The sequence below is a fragment of the Pleurodeles waltl genome, chromosome 2_2, assembly GCF_031143425.1.
Source record: "Pleurodeles waltl isolate 20211129_DDA chromosome 2_2, aPleWal1.hap1.20221129, whole genome shotgun sequence".
NCBI classification, from domain to species: Eukaryota; Metazoa; Chordata; class Amphibia; order Caudata; family Salamandridae; genus Pleurodeles; species Pleurodeles waltl.
This window is the reverse complement of record NC_090439.1, coordinates 214,185,136-214,210,346: the sequence shown is the minus strand read 5'-3', so window position 1 is coordinate 214,210,346 and position 25,211 is coordinate 214,185,136. Positions and strand designations below refer to the sequence as shown.

Sequence of the window (25,211 nt, the reverse complement as noted above, 5' to 3'; positions counted from 1 at the left end):
AGACCTGCGCGTAGGCTGACGCAGAAAGAAAAGAACTGACATCACCCACCAGGGTGGCACCTATATACGACTGCGTCATCATCATGGCTAACACGATGCCAACGACGCCTGCGGAGTTGACCGGTGCCACCTGACGGCGCTCAGAGGTGCTGCTCGAAGAAAAATCTCCGGATCCAGTCTGACACCTGGTGAAATTCAAAGGTAAGGAATCTGCAACTAGAAGTCTCTATCAGATTTATGTTTATACAGAAAAGGAAGTCAGATTTGGTAAAGAAATTCCCAATTAATCCAGTCAAAGGTCTTTTGTAAGTCTACTAGGCTCAATACACTGGGGACTAGAAATTCATGAGCATGGGCCAGTGCTACTTGCACCTGCCTGATGTCACGTCTTATGTCCCAACCTCAAAGCAATTGTGAGTCTAATGGGCAAAAAGGTAATGACCTTGGGCAGCCTATTTTAAAAATGCTGGCAATGATTTAGGGATGGTAGGATGTGCTTTGATTTAGGGCCGTCTTGATTTCAATATGACTGACATTGTTGCCCCCAGAGATCTTTAGAGAGAATCACTCAGGAAGTCTCAGTGACAGATCAGGGATCTGGAGGCAGAATAATCTTTCAAAAAGCTCAGGAGGGAACCCATTCAGGTTAGGTGCTTTCCCTGATTGAATACCAGATATAAACTCCTCAATTTCTTCTAGTGGCAGAAGGAGAGAGGGCTTTGCTGAGTCCAATACTTAGCTGCACAAGCAGCTGATAGGCCAGAGGGGCACTAGCCAATGCACTTGCTCAAGGCGCGGCAGGATATAACTGGTTATCGTATGCATGAAATATATTGTCTATTTCCAATGCACAAGATACTAATGGTCATGAAGAATCCTGGAAGGCAGCCACTATTTGAGACTATACTTCATGCTTGGCAAGCTAGTATAACAACTTGTCAGTCTTATTTCCTATTTCATACATGTGTCCAGATCAGACATGTCATATCCAAGCCACTTGCATTAGTGCCACTGACTCGAGATGGCAAAGCATTATTGTGTCTCCCGTAGGAGGAAACTCCTGTTATAAGACAAGAAAATAGGCCCAGATGTATACTTTTTGCCTCAAAACTGGGCGAACGCCATTCCACAGCACTAGCTGTGTGCCATATTAAAGGAATGACGCAAGCCAATGCTAAATTTGGGCTAGCGTCTTTAAAAAAGACGCTAGCGGGGTGGGGTTGGCGGTAAGGGGGGGCGGGGGTGTTGGATGGGGGTGGGTGGTTGGGTGGGGGGGGTTGTGCGTCAAAAAATGACACTAGCCTGGTTAGAGGCAAAAAAATGCCTCTAACCAGAATAGCTCAATTTCCTGGTGCACACCCACCAAAAACATAACTCCTGTCTTAGGAAAGACAGGATTCATGCCCACCACCCAATGGCCAGCACAGGGAACAAGTGTCCTCTGGGCATGGCCATTGCACCCTGTGCTATGCAGGGGGCCCCCAGTTAGAGCCCTCAATGGCACTTAGAAAAAAATTACAACCATACTTACCAATACTTAACTGGGATGGGGTCCCCCATCCTCTGGTGTCCCGCTGGTGTGGGTGTTCCTAGGGCTTGGGGAGAGAACCTGTGGACCCCATTCCATGGTGTTTAACCATGGAAATGGGTCCACAGGTCCCCTAAAGCCTGCTCTGACCGAGGCGTTAAACAATGGTGCAAAGTAAGCTTTGCGTCATTTTAGCACGGGGGATAAATGTGGGGATAGCACCATTTTTTAGATGGGAACGCCTGCCATGCATCTCACTGACGCAAAGTAGGTGCACGCATCTAAAAAATGGTGCAAACTCCTATATTTTGACGTTAGACCTGTCTAACGTCAAAATATAAATATGAGTTAGGTTTGCGCTGAATTTGTATTAAAAAAATGAAGCAAATTTGGCGCAACTGAAGTATCAATATGGGCCCTAGTGTCTAGGTCAGACCTCACAAGTTCCCTGACTATCTCTACTGTGGATGTTTGCTAATGCCTTTCGGAATAACAACCTTAATCTCATCCCAGAGCATGTACAGACACAGCACTCAACCTAATATATGACTCCTCTCTTAAACACATTGAAAATCATTTACTGACCACCAGGCATTCAGACATCAAAAACCATGCTGGCTCTTTCCCATGCAACTTAGTTTCACTCCACTAGCAATCAGTCTAAAACGTCCTTTGTAGAGAATGTACGCCCTAGACAAAAGGATAAGTCAGGGTCAGAATGAAAAATAGTCCAGCCACAACATGACTGGTGGCAAGCTGCGAAATAGGTGAATGCTGTCACTCATGTGCCAGAGCACCATAAATCACAGTCCCAAGGAGCGTGCAGTCAGCTAGTAGAGTGTCCCCATGCAGTAATGCATGATGCAGAGGTGTGGGGCTCCTTTTTCACTGCTGTATTAAAGTCACCCTCAAAGAATGCCATACCATGGGAAGCTTGGCTAAAAGGGCACTAATGTCATATGCTGTACCATGCATCAAAGTGGGTAGGGCATAGATGCCAGGGAATGTCTAAGTGGCCCTCCAGCTTGCCACATACCAAAAGATTTTGCCCCTGCTTATTTTTTTTTGTCAGGGTCACTACTAAGCAAAAGGATTTATGAATCAAAATATCCACTCCCATGGACCCTCTAGAAAAGACATAAAGATAGACCCAGGAATAGCAAGGTGTGCCTCCTATAGCAAGGGGATATTGTGTGTGTGTGTCTTCTGATGAACTATATTACTGCAACCTGTTTGATTCCTCATTAAGCCCATTTACAGTCAATGTCTGGACACAGGGACCATCAACATTAGTTAAAGGTATTGAAGTTGCCATTAGCAGCATGAAGAATACTGTGTAGTCATATTCTGCTGTTTAAAAGAAAAGTCATAACAATCCAAGCTATGCATGAGAACACCACACCACCAACTTCCTCCACTCAACACTTACACCCCCGAAGCATCTGTTGCTAGGTCATCATTCCATAAACAAATAAAGAACACCAATATGTGCCATACATAATTAGATGGTGCAGCCAATCAGGGAAAGACTATCAGCTACAAAAGGATTTCAATCATTGTGTTTACCTCAAAAAATACAAAAAGGGCAAAAGAGAGATTCCTATACCCAAACACAGCTGGACAATCCTTTTCCACAGAATCAACTCAAAACAAGAGCATGCAGTTGACTAGAAACCTTGTTATAAACTTCGTGGCAACCAGTGCCATGGAGAACATAGGCCTTCAAGTATCGCACACAAAGTCTGAATAATAGCACTTAACCTTCCGGAGGCTATGTCAGGCTAGCAGACTTATGGCAATACTGCTGGGGTGAATCTGGGTGAGACTTGCCAACATGGAAACTTGCAGCCAGCACATCATGTATTTTTCACACCAGGTCAGCGAAGACAGAATCTGCTTCTTCTATCAGCTTCTATGTCGTCTCCTCCTAGACCTCCGGTGGTCAAATAAAGAGGCAAAGGGTGTTTGCAACACCGGTTTCAATTTAGGTTCTTTTTCATTGCCACCAAGTGCAAGGCTTCCTCAAGAGTTTCAAAGAAATAAGATTGTGAGTCAATGATGACTGAGCTTTGCAGGGGAAAAAACAATTATGAAATGTTTCTTGTCCTTTTATTACATCTGACCCCATCAAAGGATGTTTTAAGCTTTCAGCTAGGAGTTCTGCTCTTATATTTCTGCCCCTTATTACATTTCCACTATGTCGTGGTGCTGGATCACGATATCCGACATAGGGTCCCACTGAATCACCTTCATCATTAAATCAGGAGATAATTACCTTAAATGCAGTCCCTATAAGCTTTAAAAATTATTATATATGAAGTTCAGTAAATGTGCAATATCAAATTTTGTCTATCCATTTAATTTTATTTCAAACTAAAATTGTTGGACTTGTGTAATCACTGTTTTAGAATTCAAACATTGTATGTAATTTGAGAATCCGGTTTCTTTCTTCTGGGGCATCACACATTACTGTGCTCATTACAACAAATAAACAAGAATTAGCAAAGCCAATAGGTCTGGTCTTTAAGCTGTGTCAATGTAGACCTACTGGGTTTGGTAATCTGTAAAAAGGAAGAAAAAAAAGTCATGGCCAATGCTGACCAGCCTCAGCAAAAAAGGCTTGATGAGGCACACACACACATGCATCATGACACATGCACACAAACATGTCACGTTATGGCGCAATGGCAGCCCTTGCATTACCACACATACATGCATGCATATGTTACCATGAATATGCATGTGTTACAGCGAGGCGGCCATTTTATTTTTTTGTTTTACTTTACCTTTGCAAAATGGCAGATGCCCATCTTTGAGTGGTCAATTAAAAAATAGAGAACGTGTGCCAAATTGCATTCCCATTTGAAAAGGAGCAGCTGGCAGCAAATTGCAACTACTGAATCAAAAAAAGGCAAAAGAATAACATGCAAGACAGGGAAGGGGGAGCAGTCGTAGAGTGTGCAAGAGTGGAAGTGTTGAAAAAGTGCCAGTGAGATGCAGAAGCAGCAGGGAAGCTACAGAGGACCTATGTGGGGTGTATGAAAATGGAAAAATAAATAAAATCAGCATTACATGGAGATTGAGGGAAGCAACAGATGAGCTGGTGGGATGATGTGGGAGCATCACAGCATCTGAGTGAAAAAGCAGCATATTAAGGAGAGCTCAAAATACACATGGACTGGGCATGGATGGCTGAAAGAAAGAAAAAAAGTTCCCTGAATGTAAGCAGTGGAAGGATAGTATTCATCTAATCAGAAGGATGATAAAAAGCTATGTTCTATAGGCATGACAAATACAAGAAAGGAAAGGAAGTCTATCAAAAAATGAAGCAAGCAAATGAGATTGACAAGAAGGCCAAACAATGGTAAGCAGTGTGCTGACCCAAGAACACTTTGAGTAATGGCTATTGTCCACAATAGGTCTTAACAACAGACAGCTAAAAGCTGTCTGTAGGCGAGTCCTAAAAACAATACTCTCACAGCCATTTTATCCACAATTGCTTAGTTCATTGCATTTAACTGAATCTTTAAATACCAGAAACCTTCCCAACATTTTTGTGTCTCATTCAATGTGTCGTTACTTTTCAGGTTCTCTTGCGACCCCTAAGTACAGGTATTTTGTCATACTTCTTTCCTTCAATCTTTATAATATTTTTTTTTTTTACACTGTAATCTGTGTTTTATAATGTGTGGGACCAAATGAAACATGATGAATCCAATTTTGTATTAAGACTTTTTGTTGTAACTATTTGAAGTTTGAGTCCTACAGGTTAATCTCTGCAGTAAACATTTTCTATAATATCATGGGAGGACCATTCTCCAACAGTTCCCAAAACGCGAAACTTTAATTTACTAAAGTAGTGATTAAATGGAAAAAAAGTGCCAGACTAAAATTAAATTGTTGTTTTTGATTTTAATATTGCTTTTCAGTTCAATCATTTGTTGTTTAGCTGGTCGTATGGTTTTGCCAACATATCATTTTCCACAGAGACACTTCACACTTCATGCACTATTCACAACATTTCAAGTCACATGTAGAGAAAGGTCTTAGTGAGATTGCTTCATCTGTGTGTTAGTAATACACTCTGTCGGATTTCATGACGCTGGTACAATGTATACATCTGGGTATATTCCAAAACGTGCAGAAGTGACATCACATGCACTTTGACCTGGTAACATCACATGAAATTACATCATGTGATCTTTGGAGCCTTATGACAACACATGAAATTACATCGTACAACATTTTGACCAAGTGCAATCACAGGAAATTGGCAGATCTGGTTAGTTACATCACAAAAAGAGGCTGGAAAAGCTCCAGCAGATAGAAATAAAATGCTCTATAAATAAATGCAAACTATTGTGGGAGACTGCCTAGTTTTGGATAGGTGGAAGAAGATCCTGTGGTTGAGTTATTTAAAGCAGCCCCTGTATAAAGTGGGCTATAGAGATTTCTTATTAAGTCCTCCCTCTCCCACTCCCTCTATGAGAGAAAGGGTTAAATTAAACTTTTTGGAATTAATGCAGGAGGTGAGACTGCGAAAGTCACCTGGTCCCATCAAATGGAGTAGAGCCATACCTGGTGTTTTTTCAAAAACCGGAGTATAGATTTTGATTAACCAGGTCATTTTTTATATGCTTTCCCCCTTCAGGGGACACAGATTAAAAAGCTACCCAATTTCCCAGGTGACAGTCGTACGCCCTAGAGCACCCTTTATTTTACTCTTTTTTTTGTCCACTATTCTTACTTCCTCGTAAGAGATTTTTATTGCCCTGTTTGAGAACAGCTGGTTTAAGACAGCGTAGAGCGGCACTACTATGTTTTTTTCAACGTATGGACTCAATAGAAACATTGCGATGGTGAATATTTATAAGGAGTGCGCGAGGGATTAGGAGAACATATGCGGTCTAACCATGCTCTATGAGTACTTAGTTTTGTCAGTTTATTATGAAATAGATTGATTGTAACCTTTTAATTTTATTCTCCATGAGACAAGTTCTTTGGTTTGAAGGATAATTTTATATTGTTTGTACATATGTCCAAATGTCTTAATTGTGAACAACAATTTTTATTTTGTTTTTTACATTTGTGCTTTTATGGTTAAATGTGACTGAATATAGTTTTATGATGATGATGAAACGCAAACTATATCCACAAAGTATTTTCAGACACGGGGTTAAGAAAATGTAGCATAATTTAAGAACATTTTAAATAGTCTACAACAATGGAAATTGTGCAGAACAATTATTAAATCACCCAATATCAAATAAGTGTTACACAAGAGGAAGATAGATGGGCATATCAAGTTCAGCACAGGTTTACATTGCCATTTGTTTTAGAAACCAAGAGTATCATGTAATGAAAGCCTAGTCTTGGGAACTCTGGTCACAGTGCTATTTAATGCAGGCCATGTCGTCTCTACAACCTTCGTTTTTTCCACAACATGGTAAAAATCCTTCCCCAGCTTAGAAGCCATTGCACCGTCCCAGTTATACTATCAATCCATTCTACAAACAAAAGTGCACATCACTAGTATAGCACTTGTGTTGATCAGTGGTATGCTTGATCCCATTTATTGAATTGACAATATTTCAGAATGTTAGGGAAAGGTGGGAAAGTAGTTGCTCGCCTTGCACAAAGTCAAGAGAAAGGGGACAACACTGCCAAGTGTACTGTACAGTGCCTACAAGAAGGCTGCGGCAATGGGTAGGTAGTCAACAGATTTTGCTTCACTTCCTTGAAGATACAATACAGCTCTGGATGGCAAGTTGTTGCTTGGTTAGCAGGAAACCAAGAGGAGGCGAACAGTACTTATCACTGCTGTTTCTTTTTTTTTAAGTTCATCCTGTTACATACATTAATATATTGCAAGCAGTGGTTTGTCAAATAATGTTTTTAGCACATGATCGTAATACAAAACGTATCTTAACAAATGAATACATATTTAGGTATCCTCCCAAACTGACTCATCAATAAACCTTTCAAATTCACACATTCTGCTCGAATAGAACCTGGACTTTAGAATACACTACCTTTGATGACGTATTAATCATTAATGTCTTATAGAGAATCCAACAAAACCCTACTGAGGCACTATTTCTAACTCAGCCAGCCATTTTCTTATGCGCTCAATATATCTAGTGTTGAGGACTAGCTTCCTGTCAAATGTCCAGAGCTGCAGTGTCCTGTTTGCCCTTGTATCAGGGACCTCCATAATTAATGGCTTATTATCTGCATAGATACTAGGGAATCTCTTGTTACCTGCATCACCTGTACGCGAAAGCCAGGATATGTCGTCCAATACCCCACGGTGGAGCTTTCTATTACTGGTGCTCCATTTTGACCATACCAGGGAAGATACTGACTTCAGGACGATTTTGAATGACTTTAACCAATGGGATAATTGTCCCAAAGTATATGAGAAGGGGTTGTGCCGCTATTATTGATTATGCTTTCGTATTAGCCATGTTATCGCGTTTGATCTCCAATTTTATTATCATCTGTCAACCTTTTAGCGATCAGAATTCTCTAATCATGAAATGGAGGGATTTTAGGACATCAGTAAGGGATAACTTAAAAGACCATATAGTTCCCCAGATTCAGAGCCAGACTAGACGTTTAAGGTGGTCTCTTGTGGAGCCTGAACTTTTTGTTAAATCCCTATTTTGTAGCTGTACAAACAAACTGGAAATCTGTTTACAGCCATCCTCTTCTGATGGTGATCTTGTAACCGCCTTTAGCTCCATTGCAGAAAAGGTAAGAGAGCTCCTCCATGTAGATAGCTTAAAATCTTCCAATCTGGCTCCAAAATTGTTTGGCTGTAGTTGTTCAAGGGCCTTGCGTAATCTAAAAAAAAAAACTTAAAACTAACCCTAGAGATAGGATGTATGTGACCAGATGCCGACATATTCATAGGGCTGAGCTATAAAAAGAGGAAAGGAACTTTAAGGGAAAGGGCTTAGGAGGAGTTGGTGCATTCCAGTGTAGTCCAAAATAGTGCTGCTTTTTGACGTATTATTAATCAGCCTTTTTTGCCCAGGAGAATGCCCAGAGTTTCTGCCATCGTATACCAGCCAAAGAGAAGATTTATAATTGTTCAAGTCAGATAGTATCTGGGGCTGAGGACTGGAAAGTGCAGAAGAAGTCAAGCCTGGTTTTTACCCTGGAAGAAGTCAGACAGGGCATTAAGAGTCTTACTAGGCATAAGGCCCCCGGTCCAGATGGCATTTTCCCTGACTAATTTGTGGTACACTTTGATCCTGAACACCACGGTAAGGGTAGAGCCTCCCTCTTCATGGTCATCATCCGTTATTGTGCCACTATTTAAAAAGGGGACAAGGATAAACCTGAGTGTTACAGACCTCACTTGGATTCAGTAGTGAGGGTCCAAGGGCAGATGGTATTTGATAGAATGCACTCCTGGGCTGATGACAATAATATATTATCAGAGTGCCAATATGGTTTTCAGCAGGGTAAATTTACCTTTGATCAGTGTATGAATCTGTTAATGGTGACTAGTAAATATACTATTGCCCATTCTGAGACTATATACTTGGCATGTATGGATCTTACGGCCGTGTCTGATCGGGTGAATCGGATCAAATTGTGGAAGATCCTTTTGAGTAGGGGAGTTGACCCTAACATGGTGGTTTTTTCCATGATCTCCACGCAGATACCATGGTGAGATACTCTGTAGATTTGGCCTGCACAGATAGTTTTAAAACGAGTCGTGAGGTGAGACAGGGATGTATTCTAGCCCAGTTCGTTTACTTTATATTTAAATGGCCTTGAAAAGACTTTACTAGTTGCCAAGGCCAACTACCCCTCAATTCACTCACGTCCAATGTCTGTGTTGTTATACGTGGATGGTGAGGTTTTGATAGCAAGAATAGCTGATGGTCTACAAATTTTATTAAACGCCTTTGACAATATTATGAGGAACTTAGATCTGTCAGTTTAACCTTTCCAAATTATACATCATGGTGTTTGGAGCTATACCCATAAAATCGAACATCTTTACTTTAAACCCCCACCCTAAATCAAAGGTTGGAAGTTTTCAATATATAGGGGTGTTGTTTGATTCAAAATTAGGCTGGATACCATTGTTTGAGGATAAGAAGCAGGAGGACAGGAAGTCTATAGGGGCCGTCTTTAGCTTTGCCACTAGGTTAGGCATTAAGACCCCTTAAATTCCTAATAAAAATGTATGAGGCCAAGTGTCTGTCAAAGGTCACATACAGATGTGACATTTTAGGGTACCTCTCAGAAAGCGAGCTACAGATATAGGAAAATGATTTTCTAAGACACACACTCTGTGTTCCACACAGCACGCCAACCTAAGTTGGTGCTAGGGGTTAAGTACCTAAGTGACCAACTGGCACTGCACCCGCTTCAGACTTGGATTGGAATATGGTAAATGGCAGAGCTGCCTCTAAATCATTTAATCATGAGGGATTATTTGTTGCTGGACCATGGCTTAAAAATACTATGGCTAAGATATGTAAGGGATAGCTTCACGAACTTAGGTGGAAAGGGTGTAGTTTTCAATCCGGAGAGCACCGCCAAAGGTGACCTGAAATGGGTTAAAGAATAATTTAGGGAACATGCGACTTTACTCAGGGAAGAGGCTGAGCTTGTAAAACCCTCTGTCCGTAAGTATGTTTTGATAACTACAACATGGGATATGGAGCCTGTTGAAGCGGATATGCTAATTAATAAAATTATTAATGATTTATATGTTGTTACTAATGTGAAAACGCATAGAGAAATTAATCGTAGAAAAATAATGTGCATGTTTGAAAAATGTGCCCTCGGGGTATGATCACCATGTGTACTAAAAAAACTGAGAAGGTGAAAAATAATGAAAATATATGAGAAAAATGTAGTAATATGTCATAATGAGACGTATAACCTCTGATTTGTGTATTAAGTTAACTAAACTGGAGGCCTAGTTCCACTGGGTCTTGCACACACTGAACATGGAGAAACCGGACGCCTTGCAAAGGACTGGAAATCGTGAACTGCAGCCTTGAACCGCTCTAAGTTCAAGTTATTTAGCTAGAACATTCTGCAATGTACCGACGGACAGGAGATGATGAAGACAATTTGATACAATTATGTGTAGAGCAGGCTAAATGTACTTTCCCAGGACTTGAACAATAGAGGCACAGACTAGAGAGCAATATGCAACAATTTTGATACCTGAAGGACTGTATGATGAAGGTATCGCAAAAGAACCAATCCTTTTCGTGTAATTTGAAGTTGATTAAAATTAGTAGATTCAGGAAACAAAAACTATAGGTTAAAGTCATATCTGTTGACCAACGGACCAATTAGCAACTAAGGGGATGGACTGGGAGACCCTAATAAAAAGTCATGACAAAGGATGAGGAATCAGAACTGCGGGGAGAAAATTGATGACGTCAGGAGACGCTGTCCGAGGTGCTGATATTGGGCTCATACTCTGTGAGCCTGATCCGTAGCTGACTATCTGATGACCTGAAGACAAAGACTGACTTGTTGCTGATCCATCCTGGATAGTTAGCTATGAAAATGTGACTGACGATTTTGTGCCTTTTCTTCCAGGTACCAACTGCGCTGTTTATAAAGATTCACACTTAGGTAGGTTTTCTCCAAATTAATGTTTTCTCTAAATTGTTTTTCGCATGAAGACCCCCATACTAATGCTAATCTTGGTTAGGTAGGCTATTAGGGGTGATATTGACAAATGACTGACAAACTCAATTGCTGAATTACATTATTAATGCTGATATTCATAGCTTATGGTTTTGCTTTGTCGCTTATGTTTCTCTAAGAGATAATGGCCCTCATTACAATCTTGGCCGTAGGTGTTAAAGCGGCAGCAATACCGCCAACAGGCTGGCGGTTAAAAAAAATTGAATCACGACTATGGAGGAAACCGCCAACATAGACAGCCACTTTAACACTCTGACCGCCACAGCGGTAGAAACAAACACAGCGACGGTAACCGCCAACAGACAGGCGGAACCCAATGTACCGCCCACTGTATTACAACCGGCCTATCCGCCACCTTTTCCGGGGCGGTACCAACGCCATCAAAAGCACAGCGGAAACAGGACTTGGAACAGAAACCACTCACCACTCAACACCCAACGAGGAACCAGGACGCCATGGAGCCCGAGTTACAGGTCCTGCCCATGTTGGTCTACCTCCTCTTCTACCAGGAGTAGCAAAGACACCAGTGACGACCACAGTGAGTACTGCACCTAGCACACAGGGGAGGGGAGGAGGAAAGAGAGAGTGACACACACACACACACACAACACCCCCATCCACAACAACATACACACAAATACATGCAGCAACATTACATTTACACCCAGTCACCCCCTGGAAGAACGCAAGGACAAAATGAAATGATTATAACGAGTGTAATAATCGAAAAATCAGATGGCTAAGATAACTTTAAATCATCAGTATATACAAATTTGTACAGCAACTACACAAGTCTGGATAGTGTCCCAATCATTGTCCGTGGACCAGTGGTCCCAAAATGCATGGGCGAAGCCCACACATGATATCTGACTCGAAACGGAGAGAACACTGCTGGGGCATCAGATCAAAAATAAGCAGGCACCTCATGGGGAATGGGGGCACCTCAGCCGGATGAAACGGACGACGCCACTGCTCCACGAGGGGGCCCCATGCCCACTGTTTGGTCCTGGGGAGTGCAAAGTCACAGTCACTAAAGTAGCTCAAGTGGGTGGTTTCCCCACTGCTTTATCCTGGGGAGTGCAAAGCCACAGTCTCTCAAGTCTCTCAACTGGGTGGTTTGCACAATGTTTTATCCTGGGGAGTGCAAAGCCACAGTCTCTCAAGTGGGTGGTTTGCCCACTGCTTCATCCTGGGGAGTGCAAAGCCACAGTCTCTCAAGTTGTTGACATGTTCCACTGGTTCTGGAGGGGGCTTGGTGCCCAGAGTGCTACATCCTGCCAAGGACTGGGGTAGTACATTCTCTTCTCCACTGGTTGTGGAGGGGGCTTGGTGTCCAGAGTGCTTCGTCCTGCCAAGGACTGGGGTAGTGATGCTCTTCTCCACTGGTTCTGGAGGGGGCTTGGTGCCCAGAATGCTTCATCCTGCCAAGGACTGGGGTAATGATGCTCTTCTCCACTGGTTCTGGAGGGGGCTTGGTGCCCAGAATGCTTCATCCTGCCAAGGACTGGGGTAGTGGATGCTCTTCTCCACGGGTTCTGGAGGGGGCTTGGTGGCCAGAGTGCTTCATCCTGCCAAGGACTGTGTGAGTGGATGCTCTTCACCACTGGTTCTGGAGGGGGCTTGGTGCCCAGAGTGCTTCATCCTGCCAAGGACTGGGGTAGTAGATGCTCTTCTCCATTGGTTCTGGAGGGGGCTTGGAGCCCAGAGTGCTTCACATGCAGTGTGGCAGGTCCCATCCCCTCACCTGGGTGTGCGTGCCACGAGATTGCCTGGGAACAGGTAGCATGATACTCCATGGAGGCAGAGAAACACTCCACCCTGCTGCGACATTGCCTGCCACCTGCTGGTACAAACAGTGCTGGGTGTCGTGCCTCAAGTATTCTGTGCACGGTCCAGGACATCTCCTCCAGCCTTGACGGCTGTCCACTGGGAATGTTAGCCATGTCGCCTGTGGTGGCACTGTCTGATCACAGCGCGGGGCTGATGGCGGTGGTTGCGGCAGTGTCTGTGGCGGAGATGCTGCCGGTGGTAAATATGTCAGCACCTGTGGAGGGAGACAGCAGGATGTCTTCTGCAGGTTCGGACGGCTGCCCACTGGGGATGATGCTGGGGACTGTTGCTGAGGCAGCAGACATGCAGGTGGTGGTTCAGGTCACTGTGCAGGTGGCGGTGTCCACCGCTGTACAGGTTGCTGTTCTGGTTGCCAGAAGGGGTGACTCTAGTCCCTCAGCCGGAGGCTCCGTGCCCTATCCTGACTTCCCCTTAGCCATGTGTCCCTTTCCCACCTTGGATGTCGCTGCTGGTCCCTTGACACAGTCCCCTTTTGGCTTGGAGGCAGCCTTGCTGGGTGGTTGGTGTGGCTTCTTCCTACGGCAATGTGGGCACCTTCTTCACCTTGGCAGGTGGCAGAATGGGCTGATCCTTGGCCTCGCCAGGTGGCACAGTGGCATCACTGATGGGTGCCGCCCACGATGTGACCGGACTTCCTGAGATCACAGTGCTGGAGGATTTGGTGGCTGAGGTGCTGGGCTGGGACCTGGCCATCCTAGCCCTAGGGGAAGGGTGGGGGGGAGGGGGGAGGTGTAGGGAAGAGGTCAGTGTTAGCCAGGAAAAGATTTTTAGACACACTGGGACGGGAAGATGGAGGGGGTTTGGGAGTGGAGGAAGAGCGAGTGGTTGTAGGAGGTGTACTTCTGCTGAATTTGGGTGAAGGTGCATGGGCCGGAGGCTGTTGTGAGGTGGATGGCTGTTGGGTGGGCATGTGCCTGCGTTTGTGTAGTTTGGGAGGATGGCTCACAGACACAGTGGGAGAGGACACAGGGGACGGGTGCATGGTAGTGGGGGTGGTGAGTGCACGTGAGCGGTGTGTGGTGATGGGCGTGCTGGTGATGGAGGTAGTGGCTGAGGATGTAGTGTATGCAGGTGTGAGTGGAGACAAGACTGGGAGGGAGGAGAAGGACGTGGAGGAGGGGAACACAGTGGAGGCAGTGGATGTTGGTGTGTCTGCATGGGTATGGTGCTTGTGTGAGTGCCTGTGGGATGTGTGGTGCTTATGTTTGCCTGAGCTACTTTTGTGTGTTGATTTGGGTGAATGCTGGTCTGATGGTGTGCTTGGGATAGGCTGAGGTAGAGGGGATTGGGGCTGGGTAGTGGAAGTTGGAGGGGGGAGGCTGGACACAGGGACAATGGCTGCCATCAGTGCTGAGGCCAGAGTCTGAAATGCTCTCTGTTGGGCCGCCACGCCAGAATGAAAACCCTCCAGGTATGTATATGTTTGCTGCAAATGCCTCTCAACACCCTGGATGGCATTCAAAATGGTTGATTGCCCAACAGTGAGGGATCTCAGGAGGTCAATAGCCTCCTCACTGAGGGCAGCAGGGCTGACTAGGGCAGGGCCAGAGGTGCCTTGGGTGAAGGAGATGTCCACCCTCCTGGGTGAGCGGGCACGGGAATCACAATGAGGGCCTGCTGGGAGGGCGGTGCTGGTAGGGGGGGGTGGGGTGGCTGTACCTGTTGTTGCGGTGGGCACAGAGGTGCCCGCCACAGCAAGGGAGCTCCCATCAGAGGAGGAGTCGCTGTTACTGGTGTCTGCTCCTGTCCCCGTCGTGGAGCTCCCCTCGCCCTCCATCCCACTGGTGCCTTCAGACTTCGTAAATTCACCGTCCAGGGCCATGTGGGTTGCAGCTCCCTCCTGCTCCGGATCCAATGCTCCTTTGCCAGATGATGCTAATGCACACAGGGACAGGGTGACAAAACTAAAAAGAGGGGGAGACAGAATAGACACATGGTTAATGCCTGCAACACCACTACCGTTGGCAGACACAACACAGAGGGAGCATACGTATGCACTAGTGCATGCACTAAGAGTGCAGGGGAAAAGCACATGCCCATGGGGGACTCTGCCTAGACCCATTTAATGCACAGCTGGAACCCATAGGAGCCTGACTAGGTGTAGAGGGCAACTACCACCTTTGGGGTTGGAGTGGCATTGAGCCTGCAAAACAATGGATGTACCTTGGCGCGTCTGCCATGGCCTAGGAGAACCCACAGCCCACCGTCCCCACCCAGACACCTTGTCAAGCGCGCTGAGTCAGCTGAATGAGACTTTACTCACCCCCTTGTGGCTGCTGTGATGCCCTCAAGCGCCCATCCAACTCAGGATATGCCGCCGCCAGGATCCGGTACATCATGGTGCGACGGGCACCTCTTCCACGTTGGGAGGACATCCCCAGCTGGGCCTCCGCCGTCTTCTTGCTCCAGTGGCGCAGGTCCTCCCATCTTTTCCCGCAGTGGGTGCTCCGTCTATGGTAGACCCCCAGGGTCTGCACTTCCTTGGCGATGGCATGCCAAATACCCTTCTTCTGGTGGGCGCTGACCTAGAGGAATAGTGAAGTAAAAATGGATGTTACTCCCCCGTGCTGTTCATCTCACTCATTGGCCACAATCCTCCCACCCTGGCCCAGAAAAACATACACTCACCATCCTCACATGCTGGCCTGTGCCCCCCCCCCCCCATCTCTCCATCCACAAAACTCCATACAATCATGTGCCATCCACCATGCACACAGTTTACTCACCTGTTTGTCTAGTAGACCGTAGAGCTGCGTGTACTGGGGGAAGACCCCATCCACCAGTTTGTCCAACTCCTCCACAGTGAAGGTAGGGGCCCTTTCCCCAGACACTGTAGCCATTGTCGCTTCCAGACTCAGGTCACAGCAGCACTTGCAGTGTAGGTCCTCTCCTGTTGAAGGTCAGGTATCAAGTGAGTGAACAGATAGAAAATGGTGGTCACATCCACGGCGGTGCATACCGTCACCGCTGGCGTACATTGTCATTGGCTCCTTGAACCATAGGGCCCAATGATAACCAATGCTGAATAGCACAGCGGTCTTCGGTCGCCTACCGCGACACAGCACAACGACAGCGCAGTTACCTCATTTTCCCTTGTCCCTCCTTACCGGCCAGGCAGCCGCCATTTCAGGTGGCCACATGGCAGACCAACTAACTGCGCCACAGCACTTTTGGCCATGAATACGGACAGACAAAGCCACACAAAGAATAGTTCACGATTGTGCTAAACAGCCTTGTGAAACCTATGTGGTGAATGACCCTCTGCTCACCCTTCTCCTCCATAGGGCATGTCCGCTGGGGCAGGTGATGAGATGGCGGCATCCTCCAGTGTACAGACCACTGGTGGACCTGTCGACAATGGAAGAAAGACACATCATTATCACTTACAGACTTGATCGTGCCACAATCCAGGAACTGTGTGCCCAGTTGGAGCCAGACCTGATGTCAGCTGTCCGCCATCCCACAGGAATCCCCCCTCTAGTGCAGGTCCTGTCAGTACTCCATTTCCTGGCCAGTGGGTCATTTCAAACAACAGTGGCCATGGCATCAGGGATGTCACAGCCAATGTTCTCTAACGTGTTGTCCAGAGTGTTGTCTGCCCTGCTGAAACACATGTGCACCTACATCGTGTTCCCTCAGGTGGAGGATTTTCCCACAGTGAAAGCTGACTTCTATGCCCTGGGACATATCCCCAACATCATTGGTGCCATTGATGGTACACATGTGGCATTTGTCCCCCCCCCCCCATAGAATGAATAGGTGTACAGAAACCACAAAAGCTACCATTCTATGAATGTGCAGATGGTGTATTTGGCAGACCAGTACATCTCCCATGTGAATGCCAAGTATCCTGGCTCTATGCATGACGCTTACATTTTGAGGATTAGCAGCATCCCTTATGTGATGGGGCAACTCCAGAGGCACTGTGTGTGGCTAATAGGTAAGCCCAAGCTCCCAACACAGTTGACATAGGTGTCTGGGTGAGTCCCTAACGGTTGGTGTATGTCTAACAGTTGTTCCTCGATATTTGCAGGTGACTCTGGTTACCCCAACCTGTCATGGCTACTGACCCCAGTGAGGAATCCCAGGACAAGGGCAGAGGAACGCTGCAATGAGGCACATGGGCAAACTAGGAGGAAAATTGAGCTGACTTTCGGCCTCCTGAAGGCCAGATCCTGGTGCCTCCATCTGAAAAGTTGCTCCCTAAGCTACTCACCCAAGAAGGTGTGCCAGATCATAGTGGCATGCTGTATGTTGCACAACCTGGTTTTGCGATGCCAGGTGCCTTTTCTGCAGGAGGATGGGCCTGATGTTGATCTTGTGGCAGCCTGTGGACAGTGAAGAAGAGGAGGCAGAAGAAGAAGATATAGACAACCGAAACAACATCATCATGCAATACTTCCAGTGAGACACAGGTAAGAGACTGGCACTGCTCCTCTCATATCATACTACTGTTGGACATTGCATGAATCTGCCTTTTTACCTCTGTGTATGGACCTTGACATGTCACTTTGGCTTTCCATTTCACAGATCTGGGTCCCACTTTCTGCCTTCTGCTATGTTTACTGATGCCCAACAACTTTTGAACATTGGTATGTGAACATTAACATTGACACTGATATTTTTCAGAGAGGTTGCAATTACACATTTGTGAAAGTACAGACTGACTCCAGATTGATTTGTGATTCAAGGGTGTTTATTTCTCTGCTAATAAGTGGAGGGGGCTGTGCAAAAGGCTGGCGTGATGGTGGAGGAATATCCATGGTAGAGTCCAGTCTCTTGGTATATCAGGTGCATTGGAAGTGGAGTAATGGCAGTTCAAAGTTGTCAGGACGGCATAGTGGGACAAAAGGGTGACAATCAGGAGAGTCTTATTTCCTGGCGGGGGTCTTGCCAATGTTCTCTGTCTCGTTCCAGGATCTCAGGGACCGTTTGTGGGCTGGTTTTCCTTCTGCAGGGGGTGGGGTGCTGGTGGCCTGTTGTTCCTGTGGTGGGGCCTCCTTTCTGCTAGCACCGGCGGAGATGGAGGGCTGTTCATCCTTCAGGCTAGTGTCAGGGGCCCGTTTGTGTCCCACTGTGTCCCTCATGGTTTTGGCCATGTCTGCCAGCACCACTGCAATGGTGACCAGGGTGGTGTTGATGGACTTCAAATCCTCCCTCATTCCCAGGTAGTGTTCCTCCTGCAGCCGCTGGGTCTCCTGAAACTTGGCCAGTACCGTGCCCATGGTCTCCTGGGAATGATGGCATGCTCCCATGATGTTGGCGAGTGACTTGTGGAGAATGGGTTCCCTGGGCCTGTCCTCCCCCTGTCGCACAGCAGTCCTCCAGGTTGCCCTGTTATCCTGTGCCTATGTCCCCTGAACCGTGTGCCCACTGCCACTGACCCCTGGTCCCCAATTGTCTTGGGTTGGTGGGCTTGCCTGGGGTTCCTGTAGTGGTGGACACACTGCTGATTGACGTGTCCAAGGGACAGAGGGATGGGCCCGCTGGGTGGGTGCTGTAGTGATATCTCCTGGTGGGGGGAGGCTCTATGGTGGCTTGTGACGGTGGCAGGGGAACCAACTGTCCAGAGGTCCCTGATGGGCCGGGCTGGTCATCTTGATCCAGGCGTGCAGAGCTGCTGTCGTCACTGTGGGCCTCTTCTGTGGGTGGACTGTATATGTCTGGCACCTCCTGTCCGGTGACGTTGGGTATGGGTCCTGTTGGTGTGTAAATGCATAGTTTTAGTATCTGTGTTTGCCATCTTGTGCATTTGGTGAGTTACACTCCACTCCTGTGCTTGCCTTGTTGTGTGATTAGTGATTTTGGGGTCTGTGTGGGTGTCTGTACTGGACATGCTTTGGCAATGGGTGTCCATGCTTTGGTGTTGCATGCAGGGCTTGGGATTGGGATGGCTGGGTTGTGATAGTGGGTCATATGTGAGGTGTTGGAGTGATGGGTGTGAGGGTGAGGGTGGGGGTATTTGATCGCATGCAGGTGGGGTGGGGGGATATGGTAATAAAGATATGACTTACCAGAGCCCAGTCCTCCTGCTACTCCTGCTAGGCCCTCAGGATGCAGTATTGCCAAGACTTTCTCCTCCCATGTTGTTAGTTGTGGGGGAAGAGGTGGGGTCCACCGCCAGTCCTCTGTACAGCAGTCTGGTGTCTGGATACCACGGAACGTACCTTCCCCCGTAGGTCATTCCACCTCTTACTGATGTCATCCCGTGTTCTTGGATGCTGTCCCTCTGTGTTGACCCTGTTGACGATTCTCCGCCATAGCTCCAGCTTCCTAGCAATGGAGGTGTGCTGCACCTGTGATCCGAAAAGCTGTGGCTCTACCCGGATGATTTCCTCCACCATGACCCTGAGCTCCTCCTCAGAAAACCTGGGGTGTCTTTGAGGTGTCATGATGTGGTGTGGGTGATGTGTGAGGTGATGTTTGTTGTGCTGTGTGAAATGTTGTGTTGGTGTGTGTTGTTTGAGGTGCGTGGATGTTGTATGCGTTATGGTGTGGTGTGCTAGTGGATGCTGGTGTAGTGGTAGCTATTCTCTCTCTCTGCTTCTTCACAAAAATGTCGTTGTAAGGGGTTGTAGGTGGGTGTTTTATGGTGTTGTGGGTGTGGCGTGTGTATGTGTATCAGGTGTGTGTATTTCGATTTGTCCAATGTGCTTGTGTTTTGCAAGTGTGTGTGTATTTTAAGCGTGGCAGTGTGTACTGCCAATGGATTTCCGTGGTTGAAGTGGGTCCTGATAGTGTGGGCGTGTTCTTGTTGGTGTGACGGTGTGGGTTTTGGTATCGCCAGTTTATCACTGACCTTTGGTGTGGCGGACTTGTGTGGGTGTCTGTATTGTGGCGGATTACGAGATGTGAGTCGTAATACCTGTAGCGGATTTCCGCCGCGACCACGGTATGTTGGCGGCCTTCAGCACGGCGGTAAGCGGGATTTACCACCAGGGTTGTAATGAGGGCCAATGTCTTAACTAATGAATTAATAAAGAAAAAGTTGATTTGAATAAAGTTTGAACTAACAGATGACTTAGAATTGTAAGCAATAGCGAATACAACTTGTTAACGCTTTTCCTGAGTAGTGGTTATTTTTTATTAGTATGGTCTTTATGTGTGGTTTCATAAAGTGTTTATCTTGATTATTGATGTTGGTTATTGATTCAATGACCACTGCATGACTAGGATACTACGGTACCGAGAGATAATTATGCTTTTGGCATGCATGCCATGGACATTTTTGGTCATCTGATACAGAGTATATACACAACCTTATAAAATCTTTGTTTCAGATGATTTAAAAACAAGACTGTGAATGTCCAAATTGTATAATGCCACAATCGCAGGGGAGAGCCAAATTGGTCATATGAGAACTCACTGTGAGGCTCGCTTTAAAAAAAATTAGAATTCGTATTAACCTCTGCAATCTTTACTGTCCTTCTGTGGAAAGGAAGTTTTCCCCCAGAAAGCAATTATAAATTAAATAAATTCAATTTTACAACCTTTTGCAAATTGTCAGTTTTTCCTATCAATCTGAGAAATTGTCAACCTGGAGTCCTATTACACATAGGGTGCATTTTTCATGTTTGCGCTGTTATGCACCTTTAAATAGGTGTGCCATGAGCAAACAGGGAAAGTACACCCTATTACAGTGAATGCACTGCTCCCCAGGCAGCTGCTTACTCATGCGGCCATTGGGCAGCGCATTCAAATGATAAACAATGGCGGCTGCTTCCAAGTCGCTCGATGTTTAATTATACAGGCAGCACCCCACCTTCACTTTCTGGAAGGATTAGAGATCCCCTTGCAGGCAGGTGCAGTGAGTATCTGCTCTCCCCTGCAAGGGGATGCCTGGAGAATTCACAGGACACTCTTTCTACCCTCTAGAGGGCAGCCATCAGGGAACAAAGTGACAGTGCACCACCATGGTGTGGAGCATTTTCAGTGCGCCTCCTAACAGCTTATTTGTCTTTGCTGCAGAGTGCAGGGGTAAAGAGATTCACCCTCTTCAGATGGTGCTACTTGTATGCCAGTGATATCTGTGTTATGGAGGGGGGAGGCACAAGCATTTTCGGCCCCTTCTATATCATCAAAGTGCCCCGGAGACAAGCAAAGTGGGCACAAACACCTGCTGCGCCTCTGGGGCACTTTTTGTACTGCGGCCCCTGGGTTCTAATTGAGAACAGGCTCTTGGATACCGAGCTGCCTGGAACTGAAATTTTGTACACTGAAAGTGGACCTTTGATAGAGAACACAACCCAGTGCTACATGATGGATAAGAAAATGAATGTCCTATTACACATCAATGTCTCATCATGGACTGGATTTGAAGCTATCCGTTTTCTTGTCGAGATAGGAAATCATGAGAAATAGGATGACTAGGACAGTTTTGACAAGATGGCAAGATCGCAGGGTTTGATTCTTTACAAAGGGGTTTGGTTTGGCCTGTCGAAGGTCCATTAATGGAATATATTCAACAAAATCAGTGTCTAAGTAGGTGCCTGGTCCCTAGAAATATGGTTCTGAAAGATTTTCCAATTACTTCATACCTGAAAATATGTGGTCTTTTCAAAGGACTATGGGCTTATAATTTAGGGTCTCTCAAACCCACAGACATCCTATTAAGGCTGAAATGGGCAAGAAAGACTGCAGACCATCTAAGTTGACCAAACTCCTCTTGTTAAATGAAGGTGATGTATGGGAAGGCTGCTTGAAATTCCATTTTCTTAAATTATTACATGGTTGGCAGTTCTCACCAGAAAACTTATACAATGCAAGCTTGAGTCCTCACATCAGATTTTGGAGTAATATCCAATCACGTTATGGCCCTTTTGCATACTGACCACGTACGGACACTGAATCTCGGAAAACATAAACACATCCAACAACACTGCTATTGCTCCATCCATCTTCTTTGTCTTTCTAGACAAGATGGTTGACATATCGCAGAAGACAAACCTTATGAGTCATTGATTAGAGACAATGTGGCCAAGATATGCATTCTTAGACACTGGAAAAATCCTTCACCCCCATCATATGGGGATTGATTGTCTGAAATGATGATAGTAGCCTCCCACGAAAAACTAATATATACACTAAATGGCAAATCTAAAAAATCTGAAGGTATATACTGGCCTCTCCAGGAAGGGTGAGGAGTTGGGGATCTTCTAATTCAAACTACTTCGTCACAGTATTGCGGCTGATGCTCTATTTGACTGTTTTGTAGAACTATTGTTCTACTATTGTACCAGTCTGTTTTCTCTTGTAATAACAGTTACTGGGAAATAAACCTAGCATTGCTTTGACTGATTTTCCTATTCTTTACCCCGACATTTTTGTGGGAAATCTGAAAAATATATTTAAGTCCTTCATAGTAGGAACCTTGAAATTTTGGGTCATTACTATATATATATTTTACTTTTTCTTTTGATTTTCTTGACACAGTTCTCTTACATTCTCTACTGCTTCCACTACAACACCCACTGTCTAATATGTACACATGTAGTAATCCAGTTTGATGTACAGACAGGACTGGGGGAATGCAAATTTGATACCTGCCGTTCAGTACACCTCCGCACCGAAACCTTTGCCCTCCCGTTCATCAGAGCTCCCTCGGGTACAAGATCTCAGAATACATTGACACTTGACCAGTGGAGATAGTTATGCTCTAATGTGTCTCATCATTTTCTTGCTAATGACGGATATTATTGAACACTTACTGCGAATTTAGCTACTGTCCTGTCCTGAACTGAATGACTTAGCTGTGAAACACATTCTACGCATCAAGAGGCCCATTTTCCTCCCACCAAGGGTAATTTGGTGGAAAGCCACTCCCTTATTCATGTGTCATATATTTTATTTCTTCACCATTTAGTAAAGCTCTAGGTCATAGGAAAGATTAAGATGATATTTGGCATAACCTGATCTACGTATACCACTTCTGACTGGCTGTTTTTAATTTGCTCTGGCAAGTAAAATGTGAAGATATAAAATGTATTCCTCTCTAATGTACGTCATTTTCTTAAGAAATACTGATAACCCATACGTTGCTCCATCCCCACATTATCATCTCTGTATCAAATGACTGATGCTACAAATATAAACGTTTGGTCGCTATGTTGGTATTCATACAGACAATGCTCTTGTGTTGAGCCTGAATAAAAATAATTTCGATAAAAATATGTGAACTAAGTAGAACTTCAACTTTGGTCCAATGTTATTGGGCCTTCGCACCAAACAGTGGAAAGGCCTGCCACTGGACATTCACAGACTGGCATCGCAAACTCGATAAAATTAATCCACTGACAAAAGCTGGCAGGTCAAAGATGTGTTCTGCTTTATTCGTGAAAAAAAACGTAATCCCATAAAATCACTAGTTAAAGGAATGTTAATGCTATACTACGAAGCAGCAAACGTTTTCCATACCCCCACATAAAAACGGTAAGTAAACTTAATCAGGACAAAGAACTGGTCATACCATCACAGATTAAATAACATGTAAAACCACCAGTAACCCTTCAAGTCAGATCAGGTCGTGTCAACCTGCAGTGATGGCGCTTTTAAATGGGCACAGCGTTCCGCTTTCATGAAGGGCGGCAAAGTTTCTGCTGCAAGTAAAAGGGCTGCTCTCACGGCAAATCTCAAATCCTTGTGAAGTAAGGCCCTCCGCACTACATTGCCTTTAGGATTACACCTGTCCTTTGCTGTGACTCTTTCAAACGCAGACAAATTTTAGCACTGGACTTAGAGCTAAATGGTCCCACTGATTCTGCCAATTTTAATGAACTGATGGCCATTTTTTATTCACGCAGGTGTACATTGTGATGGTTTTTTATTAATCGTCAATAAATAATGTATTTACGATTACAATTATTAAACATTTGTTAGGAGGATGTAATTCCTTACTTCTTATGCAAACAAAATTAGTGCAATGAGTACTGTCCTTAGATAATGTGGCTTTGAAACAAAAGAACATGTCTGGAACTACAAAGGTACGTAGCACATCTACGTATTTTTAAAAAAACTTTAGCATTAACAAAACGCAAAAATAATCAACAAGATAAGTGATAAGTTTAACGTACCTGTCTCATTGCAGTTAAAAATCCTTGTGGGTTAAAGAACCCTGTCATCCAAAAGCAGTTTGGTCGACCCTCAAATATCCAGACGGAAAACTGGTGATTTCTTTCCAAAAGTTCTGTAAACCAGAAACCCAGGGTACTTGAAGCCCAAGAAGCCTTGAGAGAAAAGGAAAGCAACTTCATAAAATGGAGATTTTAATATTGCACGTTTTCTTACAGATGCGAGATCTTTCAGGTTAATGGTAAACAGTACACAAGAATGACAAAAGGGCTACTGTTGGTAAATATCTGTTTGCCAGCAAAAGGGTTTTTATACATTTTAATTGCATCATAGCCACGCATTCCAACAACTCACTTAAAATAACCTTGCTTTTTATCGAATTAAATTTTTATTAACTTACAGCACAAAGTCATGTGGTCAGTTCACCAGGTACACAATAAAAAACGATATTTCACCCCGAGTCTTTGATGGTGCAAAATGGCTGCAGTTTATTCACACAACATGATTAAGCAATGAAGTTCAAGATCATAACAAGCATAAACACCATTATAATCAAATTGTTTGTAATTCCAGTTCAGTCACTTCAGTTCCAAACAGCACCTCCTGATAGTCCCTGAGTGAATGCCACCTTCCGGCAAGGTTCTAGCCCATCCTGCGACCTCTAGGTTACACCTTGGTGCCAAGTGTTGTAGACGGCCCTTATGCCTGCCTAGGCTGCAAGAGCCATGTCCACTCTGCTGACCGTTAGCCTGCTCCCCGTGCCCTGATGCAAGACATCCTATGGGCACACACTTGAGCGGCTCCTCCTTTGGCTCTGGCACTCTTTCTACTGTCCCCTCTGTGCTGTCTCCACCTCGCTGCCTATGGTTCTTTGACCAGAGGCAGCTCCTCCACTTGCTCCTCCCGTGTTCTGCTAGTTGAAGCCTAGCAGTTCGAGAACCCCCCCAGGACGTTAATTCACCAAATGCCAGGGGTAGCGGAATGTGACATCACACGCCCTTTGACCTTCCCTTTCACTTAGGCACACACATGCTTACACATACATTCACACATACACAAAATGTCCTTC

General features: G+C 45.3%; 1 protein-coding gene across 1 annotated transcript in view; it reads right to left on the bottom strand.

Annotated features, from left to right (window-relative positions):
• The window catches only part of DNAH5 (dynein axonemal heavy chain 5), a 4,110,061-nt gene that overhangs the window by 43,309 nt on the left and 4,041,541 nt on the right, over positions 1-25,211 (bottom strand). The window contains exon 77 of the mRNA XM_069219645.1: positions 24,145-24,297. Coding sequence (XP_069075746.1) covers positions 24,145-24,297 — 153 coding nt within the window. The remainder of the gene's footprint in view (positions 1-24,144; positions 24,298-25,211) is intronic.